Here is a 14,745-nt window from a genome sequence, read left to right as displayed (position 1 = left end):
TTCGTAAACTTAGCCACAATTACAATGGACATCTGAATCCACCAATCAGGGGAAGTGGTTTTAACAGTCAAATGATTCAACTCTGAAATGTTGCTTCTAAATTCACGGTTAAAAATGCGAGTAAGTGGTCAAGGCATTTGTGAATTTTAAAATGTCGCTACAAGCCAACTTGATCAGAACAGTCAACTATCTCCATCCTAACAGTAAGCATGCCAAACGCATGTGCAAAGGGACCAGTTTACAGCCCCATTAGCAGAGCTCGTATGCGACAGCTCGCACCTCGTTGCTCAATCTTTGGTGTTCTGCACCACTGTCAAAAGAAGCACCGCAGATGCTACGTCACTGTGCCGACCTAGCAAAGAAAATGGCAACAGTGAAAAGTTACATTCAGTAGACATTCTGTTCATTCGTCTGGAACCATGGATATGTAAGGGAACTCTGACAGGACAAGCAGGAGCGTTCAAGAGTGAACCGCAACCTGGAGGAGACGGTGATGTTCCGGATGTTCGTCTAAAACACGGTTCGCGTTGAACCCGGCGATAGTTTGGCTGTATGAATTCCACCTTTGAGATGCTGTGTTGTCCTATCAAGAGTTTGACCACATAAGTCTGGTTTGAACATTCACCTGAAGCAGCCATTGGTGCTTGGAGTGAGTACTACGTGTTCCCCTCTGTATTCACTCTGCCGTGTTCTCCCGTGTGGAGTAAGGCGTAGGGAAGGGAAGCACCAGCAGTAAGTGGCTATGAAGATAACGAAGGTGCATCAGAACAGAGCGTGACAGAGGGGAGGTGATAGGTGACGGAAACAGCTGGGGAATCTTGGGAAGGCAAATTTAGGCTGTGTTCCAATACTTTTTTTGTCTCTTCTTCAAAATGTGCTATCCCATCTACAAAAAAAACCCTTTGGTCCTCATAGTTACGTTCTCAAGCTTAAGAAGGGAACTGCTCACACAGCTCAGTGGAAAGAGACTGATCAATCTTATGGATGTTCTCACTGGGGAGAAAACAAGGGACAAAACACCAAACTGGAACATAGCCACTTGACCAAAGGCAAACTGGAACACAGCCAAAAATTCTCTAAGGCAACAGCAAAACTGCAAAGGTGTAACAGATTGGATTAAAAACACAAAACGCTAACCCCAAACGCTCCTACTGTTAATATGAATAAGTTGAGACAACCCCATTCCACTAAAGCAAAAAGAGTGGAGAACAAATATTTCCATACATATAGTGCTACAAGTGTGTATAAGGATACACTGATACAACTATTGGAATACAAAGTTGAACACACGCAATACACAATGTACAAGCACAACGTCTTTAAAAATCCCCAAAAGGCAAATTCCATAGTAAGGAATACAAAATGTAATATGTTGTTGAAGCTAACATGTAAGAATGACCTCAGATTCTATTTCATTTCACGTGTTAGGCCTATTTTCACAAGAATACCTAGGCATCTTCATCACATTAAATTCACCTATTCCTCAGGAACAAGGAACTGCTACGACTGGTGTATCAATAATCAAACACACACACAAAAAACAACACAGTTTCTTCATCAACACAATCACCTTTTCACACACGTATGCCCGTTTGAGTTGTTAATTACTTCTGAAAGCAAATTAAAACGTGAGCAGCTACAGGTCGGTGTTCGACGTCAGTCTCAGTCTGTTTTCCTCTCCCACTACCCTCTCTAGAAACGAGTAAGATTCTAGTACACAAAAACCTGCATATTTACAACAATCACTTCACAACGCTCTGTAAAAGCAGGGCCAATATTTACACATCATGTAAAAATGTTTTAAAATGTAAAAAGGGAGCGCATAAAAAGGTAATAAATATTTAGCAAAGGGGGGAGGACTATTTAAAGTCACCTTCCTCAGTAACCAGTCTGTAAAGCTTTTCCTCTTGGAAGTGGATTTCTGAAGTACTTCAACACAATTTATACGGATTTGTTACGTTCTTGTATTTGCAACATTAGGTCAAACTAACTGGCTTTGGGTTAATGATTCACATTAGCGACACAGTGATGTCCACACGTATGTGTGTTTGCAGAATGAGGGCAGCTGTAATAATGTATGAGCTACGTTTGTCTCTCACCATTTGTAAAACAAAATATACATATCCTTCTTGATATCTTGATAGCACATATCAACTTCATTTTTGCAAATTTCCATCTTCATAGGAACAACATTGTAAACAGTCATATCAGTGTTGATGAAAGCGAACAATAAAATAAATATGATATTTACAGAAATTTTGGTTAGGAGACAAAGCTGAACGGATTCCTTGAAAAATTTGTGGGATAACCGGTGCAGGCTGGGAAACATGGTGTTCCCCCCCCCCCACTCCTCATTGCCCCCCTCTTCAGGCTACAGGGGGCCATGCAGCTTACACAGCGTTATCGTCTGTGGGAGGCTCGGCATTAGGGGGCTGGAGGAGGGTTTGCTGAACTGGAGGGAGGAAAGAATGAAAAAGCGAAGCTTATCTCATCCGTGACCAGAAAGGTTCCTCACGTGTGACGCTAATGCCTTTCTGAAGGTCAGGTTATTGATTAGAAGAAAAGACATTGGCTGATGTATTTACCTTGAGGTTCTTGGGCCACTACAGCTTCTGGGTTCTCTGCCTTGACCACATCGGCATTAAGACTCTCTGTAGGAAGATAACAGTGAGGTATGTTGGAGACAGTCGGGAGGTGAGGGGGGTAATGGTGCAGGGTTAGCCGGCCACTCTTACGTTGTATGCTGAAGCACAGTTTCTTCTTCTGGTACGAGATGTAGCCGCTTACTGCGCCCACCAGTGCCATGGCAACAGCGCTCACAATGCCGGCAATGGTACCAGTCTCTGCCATGGTGTCTAATGGTGGAGAGTGTTAAACACAAGCTCAGGAACGTGCTCAAGGAATAGCTGTCGAGGAGTCAGAAAGAGGTGGGTAATTCTTACCATAATCACCATCATCAGCAGGGCCTAAATCGTCACCTGCACCTCCTCGTCCACCTGTGGAGACATTCGTACACATCCATCATACCAAAAACGGCACTAAAATACAGGTCACTGCAACAGGAACGGACACAGTGGAAATGCTGGGTTTTCTTCCCTATGCTTTACTTTTTCTCCAAGGTTAAGGGTGCTGAGAAGTGAAAGCATCTAAACACACTACCTTTCCCTTTGTCGGGTTTGTAACTGTCATCTTCCCCCACGCCGAGCAGGTCATCGTCAGTAAACACATTGCCTATGAGGGTTAAAAGAAGGATCTTAGTAAGTGAAACTAAAGTGCTGTCTCATGTCTACATCTCATGTCTACGTTTATGTGTCCATCCATGCAGAAGCTTTAATGCTGAGGGTCTCCAGAGAGGTCATAGCCTGAGATCCTGAGAGAAAGCAAGAAAGGTTAGCTGGTGACCAAATCTACCAAAGGGTATACCGTGGCAGATCTGGTGGTTAAAACCAGACCAATCATGCTGGGTTATTAAGAGCAGGGAACACAAGCAGAACACAGAGGTGCTTGAATTAGTACCAGGATGTTTGGCATTCCATATGACTTTGCACTCTCAAATCATTTAGTATTCCTTCCAGAATTACAAGCAAGAAAAGACAGAAGACACAAAAGAGAGATTTGATCCCCATGCTAGTCAGAGTCACCCAGTTAGTTATGGGTTCATTACTACCGTTCCCATCGTGGGTACTGGGTCTGCTGTCACCTCGGCCTCCTCCTCCCATGCCTTTATCTGACAGGAACATGAGAGGCCTTATAGTTCCCTTCTAATCTTTACAATTATCTTCATACAGAAATGTAGAAGCAGGCTTCTCTTAGTTTAGGCAGATTATTAAATACTGTTTGTCCTGTTTGTTAGCCACTCTCAGAGAATCTGCTAAATGACTGTGTAATAAATTCTAGCAACAACCAAGCTAGCTTTAGCTTTAACTTTAGCTTTGGCTCTGGCTCTTGCTTTAGCTTTTTGCTGTGCTGCTTGTTCAACATTCTGAGCGTGGTTATCGCCAAAAACGTAAAATGTATTCTCTGGGTTGTCTTTCCAGATAAACATGAAGCCTCATGATGGCATATGTTACACATCCTACAGAAATACGCAGGGCAAAAACAGTCCACCCTTAGGGTGGCATTTTACCTGAGGAAAAGGTACTAGGTCATGGTACAGTATTAGAGACAGTGCACTAGACCAAGGGTACAACAGAACAAAAAGGAAACCCCCACTGGCCTACTTGTTCACAGAAAGACAATGTTCTCAGTGAACTAAGAATATCTTAATGTATTCAACATAACTTCCAGTTTGGACTCTTTCTGCTTGGATATCAGTTTGTATGTACCTGTTTTGACATTACATCAGGTCTGGCTACTTAGTTCCAGCTCTGTAAAGCAGCAGTGGACACGAGAATAAAAACTGTAACAATCTTCTAGGAACTCAACTAGGCTATTCTGTCTGTCCATTATGGATCAATCAAATGTAAGCGGCATTATACACACTTATAAGCACTTTGGTGTAATGCAGCTATAGAACTGTGACACCCACCTCCTTTGCCAGAGTCCTTTCCTTTGCCATCAATGTCATTTGGTTCCAAAGCATCGCTAAGGTCAAAATCATCCGGACCTAGGAGGTAAATGTTATACAGATATTACCCGGATGTGGATATTGATGGTATACGCCGTGTGCATTTGAATGATTCTCACTAACAAGAAGGGTTGTGAACTTCTGTGGAACAATGGTGACAATAACAAGAGACTAATATGGTCCGTTCTGCTTCCATACTAATGATTATAATAACTGTTATAATAATAAACATCGCTGTAATTACACAATGCTATTATACATTATATATAATGTAATGATAATGTGATTATACATAAAAGACTGTACCGTGACAGAACAGATGGCTTAGCAGTACATATATACTTGGTCCAGTGCAGCTGGCATGATGACCAGGCACTTAGAATGTGGAAATTAAGGAGATGCTACAGTAGGCGACCTTACAGTCCTGATGTACACAGTGACATGGCCTTCTGTGGCTACGTGCTGAAATGCAACATGTAATCGCAGATGGTAAATGCAATGGCGTTATGTGCACGACGTACACCGAGCAGGCCTCGGCGGACACAAACATGGTGGCTGACGATGGAAGTCTTTCCATCGGTTTTCGAGATGAGAGGACTCACGTCGAAAGACCACCTCTATGTGGTAAATTTAAAGCATAAAAGAGATTGGTGCCCTGCGAGCCACGATACTCGCTACAATAAAGCAGCTTATAATTATAATTATTATTAAAAGGGCACACCTTTACCTTGTGCTTTAAATCTATCCTGACACATAAATGCATACAGACTATGGGACAATGAGCAGCTCTATCAAGAGTGTCAGGCGATACATTACACACCAGCCGGGGTCTTGCGGGGAGGGGCAGAGGTTCGGAGGGGGTGGGCAGTTGTGCGTGGCAACAACCCCGGCCGCACAGTGGCAGCAAAGAGTTCAGAGCGGGTCTCCTCTGTCAGTAAAGGCTAGCGTGTTAGTAACGTTAAAAACACACAAACACACGCGCACACACAAACACACGCATGTTGCTACGGGGATGACCGATGTGAGAAATAAGAGAGGATATCCTTAGAGCAGAAGCAGGGCTAGTTTTGGGCAAACTTGTGTTTCAGTAACGCAAGTACGCAAAAGCATTGCAAAAAGAGTGCTGTTTACGACGGCGGTGTTACGTTGGCAGACGGTCTGGTTCTAAACAACGGCTCTCTGGTAAGACCCAAGGGGACCGAGTCAAACTTATCGCTGTGCCTCAATTTCCCTTGACTGCTCTAAACACACTCAACTCCCCGTGTGAATAGGGAGAATCGTCCTGTCACAAGAGATGTTGTGGTGTTAAGTCCCTTAAAGGCAGAACGAGTGCGGTTTGTCGGTTGCTGTTCAAACACACCATTCGGGGTCGGCGCTTCCGGCTTAACGCGAGAGCAAGACAAAGGAAGGAGGCGCCGTGGTCGAGCGAGCTAGGAGTGAATGAAGAGAGGGAGCTGTGTTAGCACGAGCAAAGCAGCGAAATTAGAAAAACCAAACTTTATTTTCTGATCGTTCGTGGAGATTACGTGGTGGAGCACGAAAAAATTCACGACGCCAACACCTCGGCACAAAGGATCTTCCGTAAAGCAATATGGCTTCACATTGTGTAATGATTCCAATGCAGATCACTGAAAATAGAAGTAATTTAGTGCTGATAAACCTATTCCACACATGTGAAATGTAATTATACTGGTAGAATGTCTAAGTTTGAATCTGATCCAAATCTTACCCATTTGTTATCCTAGATTATTATTTACCTTCCCACAGAACCAGGAGCCATGTTCTTTTGAACAGCTCTCACGGGGAATGACTGGAGTCATAACTGCCGGTTCCCTTCAATTTATTCCCATCACCAGTGACAAAAATATCATGGCCAATATATTAAATGCTCTGTGAAACCCTTAATGGGACATGATTAAAGGCTGGCCTGCATTATTTAAGAAATTTAAATTCCTCAAATGTCTGTATTGATTTAAAAAACCCCCACAGGGCATTTCTCAGGGGCCTCTGAAATTGGTCAACGTGCTCTCAGCAAACGATAGAAAAAAAGTGGTCAGTTAGGGTTTGTGTATGCAGTACCACTCTCTGGATACCACTCTCTATTTGGAAACAAACACTGCAAAAAAAGATTAACAGACAATTTACAATTAAACAGCCCTAGCGTAGGTTTTCAAACTTACAAAATGGTGATTTTTTATACCCACTGCCTACCAACTGGTCATAGAAAGCACAGATGCATTTCCCCAGACTACACAGACTTAGTCCTGGCTGGATAATGCAGTGCTTTTGAGCCCATTATTTGCAATGCCCCTTAATTAAGAACAAACCATTTACTATAGTGTTTATAAAATAAATCCATACAGCATGCACTAGAGCAGGGGTGGCCAACCCGCGGCTCGCGAGCCGCATGCGGCTCTTTGCCTGGTTTCGTGCGGCTCCCCAGCCGGTCCGCAGGCTCACCTGCACTAACGGGGCGACACACTGCTACATTTTCGTGGTGCGCGGTTTGTTTACAAGCCTAGCGAGCCGCTAATACTTTTAAAATCGCCGTAGTGGAAAACACGCATTTGACTGTCTTCACAGCTAATAATTTAACACCCCCCCCCCCCCCCTCGCTCGTCAACTTACACTCGCCACCCCCCCCCCCCGCTCGACAACTTACACTCGCCCCTTACACAACTTACACCCCCCCCCAACAACTTACACTCGCCAATGCATGATGTGGCTCTTTGCCGTTACACAGTACAAAAAATGGCTCTAGGTCTCTGGCGGGTTGGCCACCCCTGCACTAGAGCTGTATTGAGGGTTTGGTGTAAGAATACTTTAATTGCTTGAAATCATAAAAAAAAAAAAAATTAAGTGTAATGCTGGGGTACGTAAGCATTGCGACACACTGCTACATTTTCATGGTGCGCGGTTTGTTTACAAGCCTAGCGAGCCGCTAATACTTTTAAAATCGCCGTAGTGGAAAACACGCATTTGACTGTCTTCACAGCTAATAATTTAACACCCCCCCCCGCTCGACAACTTACACTCGCCCCTTACACAACTTACACCCCCCCCCAACAACTTACACTCGCCAATGCATGATGTGGCTCTTTGCCGTTACACAGTACAAAAAATGGCTCTAGGTCTCTGGCGGGTTGGCCACCCCTGCACTAGAGCTGTATTGAGGGTTTGGTGTAAGAATACTTTAATTGCTTGAAATCATAAAAAAAAAAAATTTAAGTGTAATGCTGGGGTACGTAAGCATTGCGACACACTGCTACATTTTCGTGGTGCGCGGTTTGTTTACAAGCCTAGCGAGCCGCTAATACTTTTAAAATCGCCGTAGTGGAAAACACGCATTTGACTGTCTTCACAGCTAATAATTTAACACCCCCCCCCCCCCCGCTCGACAACTTACACTCGCCCCTTACACAACTTACACCCCCCCTCCCCCCGCTCGACAACTTACCCCCGCTCGACAACTTACACTCGCCCCTTAAACAACTTACCCCCCCCCCTCAACAACTTACACTCGCCAATGCATGATGTGGCTCTTTGCCGTTACACAGTACAAAAAATGGCTCTAGGTCTCTGGCGGGTTGGCCACCCCTGCACTAGAGCTGTATTGAGGGTTTGGTGTAAGAATACTTTAATTGCTTGAAATCATTAAAAAAAAAAAAATTTAAGTGTAATGCTGGGGTACGTAAGCATTGCCAATCTAAGGCCACAAAAAATCATTATTCTCGGTGGGACAGAGCGAACTTTGACCGTAAGCCACATACAGGCTTTCAGGTTCTGTTTGTGAGATCAGGGATGCCTGCTGCTTGGAGCACTCTTAAGTGATTCCTATAAGTGCTTCAGCATCTGTCTCACAAGTTTGCACGAGCGTAAAAGAGAAGCACAATACACTGGAAACCCTGAGCAAGTCTGTCAGCAGGGCAGTCTGCAGTTCCGTCAAATTGATGTGACGTGAGTGTTCAAATCGATGGCTCTCTCACCTGGTTTGGGCTTGGGCTTGACCGGGTCTTTTGGCAGGACCGGAGGCTTTGGGGTGGGTTCATCATCCAGCATGTCTGCAAGGTCCAAATCTGAGGAGCATAACACCCAGCCTAGTTTGTCAATCATCTGGGTAGCTTTTCTGCTTAGCTGTTAAGCTAACTGCTTGGCTTTTCAGAGTTCTCTGGTATGAGGAATTTGTAATTTAAATAATAATTCTAGCAAAGCACTTATTGCTAAAATAATTGGTTGAAGAGATGTAACCTTTGCTTGCTCCTGGCCCTCCTGCGGGCTCTTTTGGTTTTGTCTTTGGTGTTGCTGAGGAAACAAGACAGCTAGGCGTTATATTACTGTAAAAAACATTCATGAGCAGACCTCAACGGACCTGGAGGCATGCTGTGTTGGGTTTTACTTACGCGTGGGTACTAGGTCATCATCCAAAGCGTCCGACAGGTTTAAGTCCTGCCCCAGACCTGGAACCAAGAAGAAGAATCAAATCATTACACACATTCCAGTCTGTCCATTATGTCAGGAAAAATGGCAACAGGACTTTGGGTCTTCGGCTGTGATGGTAAAGAAGAACAATAAAACCTTTTGTATTCACATTATTCACAAGAATGGCATTTTCCCCCTATGTGTTATTCTGATGGATTGAACAGCTTGTGGGATTTCTAAGTCCTGCTCATGTCTTTGACATCATGGTCCAACTTTCTACTGCAAGCCAGCCCAAAGTCCAGACCAAACTTTTCCACACACTCTTATATGCAACTCTAATTTTTGTTCAGCACTTTGGTCGACACTGGATGTCTTTTAAATCTTTTAAATGTGCTATAAAAATAAAGCTGACTTGACTTCACTTGACTTGACAAATGTTGTTCCCCTTGTTCAGTATCAGACCCTTACACCACAGCTATCAACTGTAAGTATGGTCTGTGCACAAACACACTCCCATATGATTAAATTTGTGTGGCGTCTCATACTGCTACAGACAGAATATGAAAAATTTGTGTTTAACTGTATTTCCTCTGTGTATTTTAGGGTCAACGATCTAGGATCCCTTTCTCTCTCCCTCTCTGTCTCTCTCTCCCTCCTTTCTCTCTCTGTAGCTATTTAATCTGGACATAGGCCTGTGCGGTGCTTGCCAGGATTAGTAACAGCAGTAAAACACCAGCCACCCCCTACACCACCTCCAGTCAAGTCAGCATAATACCACTGCGTCACATGACTAAACTCACGTGATGTAGCTCGTCTCCTAGGTTGAACCATAAAAACCAATCCCCCCAGCATTTAGACAGTACTTTATCCACTAGTAGTACTGCAGGTCAACTTTACCTCAGGTTTTATGAGCTTACGTCTAAAGTCAGCATTCAAAGACATGGTTACATGTAGTTCTGGTTGTGTTTCTATTTCAGACTATGCACCAGATATGTGGAGGGAAGAGAATCCAGTTACGTATACCAGAGTGAAGATACACCAATGTATTCCTGAATGGAGAGCCGTCTGTGTAAACTCAAGAGCACGCTTAGATCAGAACACACTCTTGTTATCACACAACAGACTAATAATTAACTCACAGGGTCTCATAGTGGCAAAATAAACCTGAAACCAGACAACACAGTTGGTGAGTACTTGGTCATGCATAAATAATCAGTTATTCGGTGCAAGAAAGTTAAGCACGTGGCCACAAGCATGGATCTAATAACATGCACAACAGAGGGTGTGGCTGAAGGACACGGGGAGGGGTGTGTGCCAGTCCAACCGAGTCTCCACACCGGCTCCAACTGCTCTACTCCTTTAGCTGAAGCGGTTTTTTTGGTGGGTACACCAGTTCCCAAAAAGGGGGGGAGCACCATTGCCACATCTCCATACGGCGCCGACATTAGCATGAACCTTATTAGACAAATGTCATTCGCTCACTAACCTATTAGACAAATGTCACTCGCTCACTCCCAAAAATGTTACAGTTTTAATAGAGCATCACTTCACCATAGCTGCAGCTATGGAAAACACCACTGACAGGTAAACTATGTCCTTGCGAAAACCCAGGTGCAGAACCCCTACCCTTGCCAAAAAAAAGATGGTATCTCCCCATATTCCGCAGTCTCCAAAAAAACTCCGCACCCAAGATGTACCTGGGCTCAGACTCCCCTAGCAGACACTCTCGTTTAGCATCTGTGCTTGGTCTCCACCTGGGTGGTGCTGGACCGTGGTGAAGACTAGCTGGAACCCTTGTCATTATCCCCAACCCCAACAATTTTACAAAATCAAAGCATCTGATTAACAGCAACAGGACGATGGTTTATAAATATTTTTTAAATGCAAAAAACAAATCTTATTCTTCCTTCATATACACGTTATAGAGTCTATACTACATTCTTATACAATTCTTAGCAGGTTTTTGCCCATTATCAGTTGTAGATTATCAGTCTTAATACGGATGATTACTTGAAAGCTGTGAGTCAGACTGCATTGTGAGGAAGATAAATCAGCACTGTCACCCATTTAGAGAGGGGTGATGTCTATGAGCGCCACGTGCCACAATCGTCCTTATCAGTATACTGAATGTTCAGACCGCATACGTCTCAAACATAGGCAAATTAGGCCTAAAAATAAATGATTATTTTCGCATTTTCGCCTATATTAATCTCACATAAACCACAGGAAAAAACATAAGTGGCCAAAGGAACCAAAATTCTCATTTGACATGAATAACGGAACAGATACAGCGCTTATTCTGAACACAATACTGTAATATTTTAACCATGCAAGCCTGTTAGCAAGTAATAGACGGGCGTGAGTTTATCGGATATTTCAAATATGAAACCCATAACCGTTAACGCATACAGAAATTGCACTATGAAAATGCCGGTCGGGAGAGAAAAATCATTACCTAGGCATGACACGGAGATTCAACAAAGAGGGGCGAGCGCTTACCTTTCACTGCCACCAGAGAAAAGACCGCCAGGAGAGTCCACAGCCGAAGTCCCCGCATGGTTCAAGTCCAAATGTGTGGCTTGCGATGACACAAATAGTTGAAATTTATTTATCGACGGTATTTGTAAGTACTCGAACCTCCGGCCCAACGGTGGTGTAAATGTTTTCTGGTTACAGGCCCACTTTGATGTCGGAGACGGTGCGACAGTAGCGACTGAACCGCTGCTACAAAATCTGCAGTGCGAATGAGGCGGCGAGACTCCAGCGTAGGGACTCACGTTACAGCGGCAGGGCGGTTCCTTTTCTTCACCAGTTCCAGTATGGTTATGGAGAAAGATTAGCAAGACAAGTGATATAATTGTCGGCCTATTTTATTAATTCGGGACAGACAACAGCAAGGGAAATTTGGTATTTTAAAAAAATTGTCGGTGATATTTAACGGTCTTTGAAATGCTGGGTGATTTGCCGTGCTCCAAATGCAGTTTCAAGAACACTAGATGAATTCTAATCGCCCTTGTTCCTAGCAAAGTAGACTAGACGAGAAATACGGCCATTTTACGGGAGATGCCGAACCACAGGGAATGAAAATGTTCGGTTCGGGGGTAACTTCATATTGGACGTGGAGTTTAACGGTTCATCACTGTGAAGGAAGTTGACTGGAAGATTTGACTGGTTGATTTGACTGGTTGATTTTTTGAGAGCTGCAAATAAATGGAAATATTAATCAATCAAAAAATAACAATAATAATGTATGACTCTTAGTAGATGTATTGTTCACATCAGCTTTACAGATGACCTTGTCCAAGCCCTCAGAAAGCATGTCAAAGGCAACAGGGAACCCAAACCCATCAGTCAGCACAACCAAATCAATCAGTAAGAATATGTCTCTCCTTTTTAAAAAAACAATGGTGGCACCAGGCACTTGATTTGTGAGTGGAGAACAGCACAGTGAGAACTGTGTGTGCCTCTCTTTGGACTGTACTGATTTTAAATGTAACATTCCATACATCCCATCTCTCCCTGAAGTTCTTGAAGTTTCCAGTATTTTAATAGGGGCTCCCTGGTGTCTGCTAATTACAATATCCTGGAAATAATTTTATTATTGAGAACGAGTGTGTATGTGTGTGTGTGAGAGAGAGAGAGAGAGAGAGAGAGGGAGAGAGAGCACAAGAAAAACTTACACAGACAGAGTGCATGTCAAATCAAAATCAAGAACCATTGCCAGGTAGGCCACATCATTAGCAGGAATGGTCTACGGAGGAGCCTTGCTCTGCAGACGGCACCAAAATCAGCCTATCGAGAATCACTACTGTGTAGTCATGTCATTCCTGTGTCTAATAGGCTGAGGGGCTAAAGTTTGTGTGGATTGCTTCAACCAGACACTTTATCATTGGGACCATCACCTGCCCCTTTGTTCTGGTAGCATCCTGCTCTGACACTGGGTTCAGTCCAGCTGTTCCGATGTTCATCTTCAAGGGCTTCTACATCATGGAAGAACATGTGGGTGAAGCAGCGTATCGGTGTAACACTCAGGACTCAGGAGGAGGATGCTGGCAGAGTTAAAAAAAAAAACAAAACAAAAAAACACTATAGGCAAAAACAGGCAGAGTAAAAGCTCAGTTTCACCAGGAATAGTTGGCAATGATTTAAGAGACTGGAGGGTTTAAATAGGAAGATGGGCAATTGAAAAAAGTGATAGTGATTTCAGTGTGTAAGAAGATGGGATTAGTGATCTAATAAGGGGAACCTCTGGTGGCCAGAGAAAGAATTGGTGAAAGTCAGATTCGTATGCGGTGTTGGTCTGTGGTGGTTCATCAGGTCTGGCTCACCATGTACCAGGTGCATAAAAAAGAGACAGTGTCAGACCAGGAGGCTGAGCTGACTGTTGGGGAGCAGTTGTGTTGAGAGTGTGGCTCCAGGAAGAGGCTGGAGGGAAAGTGAGCACCTCACAACACTTGTGCTGGCCAGGACATTGGACAGAGTAGACAGATCAGATTCCAGATCAGCTGTATAAAGCAAAATGAGCTGGTTACACTTCACCTACTTAGCTAATTGTACTTATCCTGAGGTAAATAGTAGCTATAGCAAGCCAACACCAACCATATATTCATTTTGTATACGAAATATAGAGTTAATGGTACAGATCCTTTGTTTGCAAGCCACACGAGGAAACAAATTTACTACATTGCCCAGCTGTCAGGAGAAGAAAAATGTATGTCATCTGCATGATAGTGTATTCCAAATGAAGGGATTTAATGAACTGTGGTTACCATGACCTACATTACATGATTAGTGTGGAGGGAGTACAAGGGCACTGTGTAGAGACATTAGGGAGTTCTGCTGTCACTCTTTGTAAGACATTCATCTTGTTTCCAGATATTGAATGCTTCTGTAGCTGATGAAAATAAACATCTTGGCTTATACTTTTGATCGCAAAAAAAAAATGTTATATGGTGCTTAATATATGTAGCATATATAAAGGAAATGTTCTTTATAAAAGGGGTGGTGGTGGTGGTGGTGGTGGTGGGGGGGTTGTAATTGCACTGAGGCCTGTGGAGCACAGGAGGGGTTGGGGGACCAGGGCCTCTACAATTGCGATTGAGCCCTTTCCATTGGGGTTTACTCATAATTCACAAATGGATCATTTTAGTGAACAATAACCCTCACATGCCGGTCTTAACATGTGTCAATTTACTCACTCTGATGTTCTTTTATGCACCTCTTATTAATAGTGTCTCATTCAATGTAGACAGCAGGACAAACACTTCTTAAACATGGATCTTTCCAACACAATATATTCATTAGGTTTAAAATTCTAAAATGTGAAAATTATTGCACTGAACCGATAAGATTTCCAATAGCAAAACAGCAGTAGGCTTTTTGAAAGGTAAATGAAACAATGCTGATTGGAAAAAAAGTAACATTTCACAACACTGAAAACTTGTGAATGCAGGGTGAAATAGGAAAATGCATCAGGTTTGATGCAGGTATACATAGTAGACCTAAGTCATTGTTTATTTGCCTTGTCTCCTTTCTCCGAATCATTTTAAATGAAAGGTACGCTCTGTGGGGATTGACCACGTGTGATGATGTGTAATCTTCCACAGTCTTCTTAATGTACCCCAAGCTGTCACCTGAGTCTTTAACAGTGCCCCATCACCACTGGGGAGGCTAGGGGAGATTCCCCACCCAGCAGGAGAGCAGCTAGTCAGTCTTGATCTGGAACACGAGATGCCATAGCCTACGCTAGTTTATCCATA

At 43.5% G+C, this 14,745-nt stretch overlaps 1 protein-coding gene across 4 annotated transcripts; it reads right to left on the bottom strand.

Annotated features, from left to right (window-relative positions):
• Positions 1–345: 345 nt before the first annotated feature.
• On the bottom strand, positions 346–12,037 carry cd99l2 (CD99 molecule-like 2). 4 transcript variants are annotated; one of them, XM_076972463.1, is made up of 12 exons: positions 11,486–12,037; positions 8,968–9,024; positions 8,816–8,869; positions 8,554–8,643; positions 5,388–5,495; positions 4,529–4,606; positions 3,668–3,727; positions 3,160–3,231; positions 2,943–2,996; positions 2,736–2,855; positions 2,586–2,651; positions 346–2,452 (listed from the first exon to the last, which is right to left on the bottom strand). In XM_076972463.1, exons 1-12 carry the CDS (start codon positions 11,541–11,543, stop codon positions 2,391–2,393), a joined length of 879 nt encoding a protein of 292 aa, XP_076828578.1. In that variant the 5' UTR covers positions 11,544–12,037; the 3' UTR covers positions 346–2,390. The 4 variants fall into 4 exon arrangements, with proteins under 4 accessions (XP_076828578.1, XP_076828579.1, XP_076828580.1 ...); XM_076972464.1 differs by lacking the exon at positions 3,668–3,727 and having other exon boundaries at positions 11,486–12,036; XM_076972465.1 differs by lacking the exon at positions 5,388–5,495 and having other exon boundaries at positions 11,486–12,031.
• Between the last annotated feature and the right edge of the window lie 2,708 nt (positions 12,038–14,745).

This window comes from Brachyhypopomus gauderio, chromosome 14 (assembly GCF_052324685.1).
Source record: "Brachyhypopomus gauderio isolate BG-103 chromosome 14, BGAUD_0.2, whole genome shotgun sequence".
Taxonomy (NCBI): domain Eukaryota; kingdom Metazoa; phylum Chordata; class Actinopteri; order Gymnotiformes; family Hypopomidae; genus Brachyhypopomus; species Brachyhypopomus gauderio.
This window is presented reverse-complemented; position numbering and strand designations above follow the sequence as displayed.

Coding starts and splice junctions, on each gene's coding strand:
- cd99l2 (XM_076972463.1), bottom strand. CDS start 11,543: ATGCGGGGACTTCGGCTGTGGACTCTCCTGGCGGTCTTTTCTCTGGTG. Junction 9,025..11,485: donor TTCTCTGGTGGCAGTGAAAG/GTAAGCGCTCGC, acceptor TCTTGGTTCCAG/GTCTGGGGCAGGACTTAAAC. Junction 2,652..2,735: donor ACTGTGCTTCAGCATACAAC/GTAAGAGTGGCC, acceptor ATCTTCCTACAG/AGAGTCTTAATGCCGATGTG.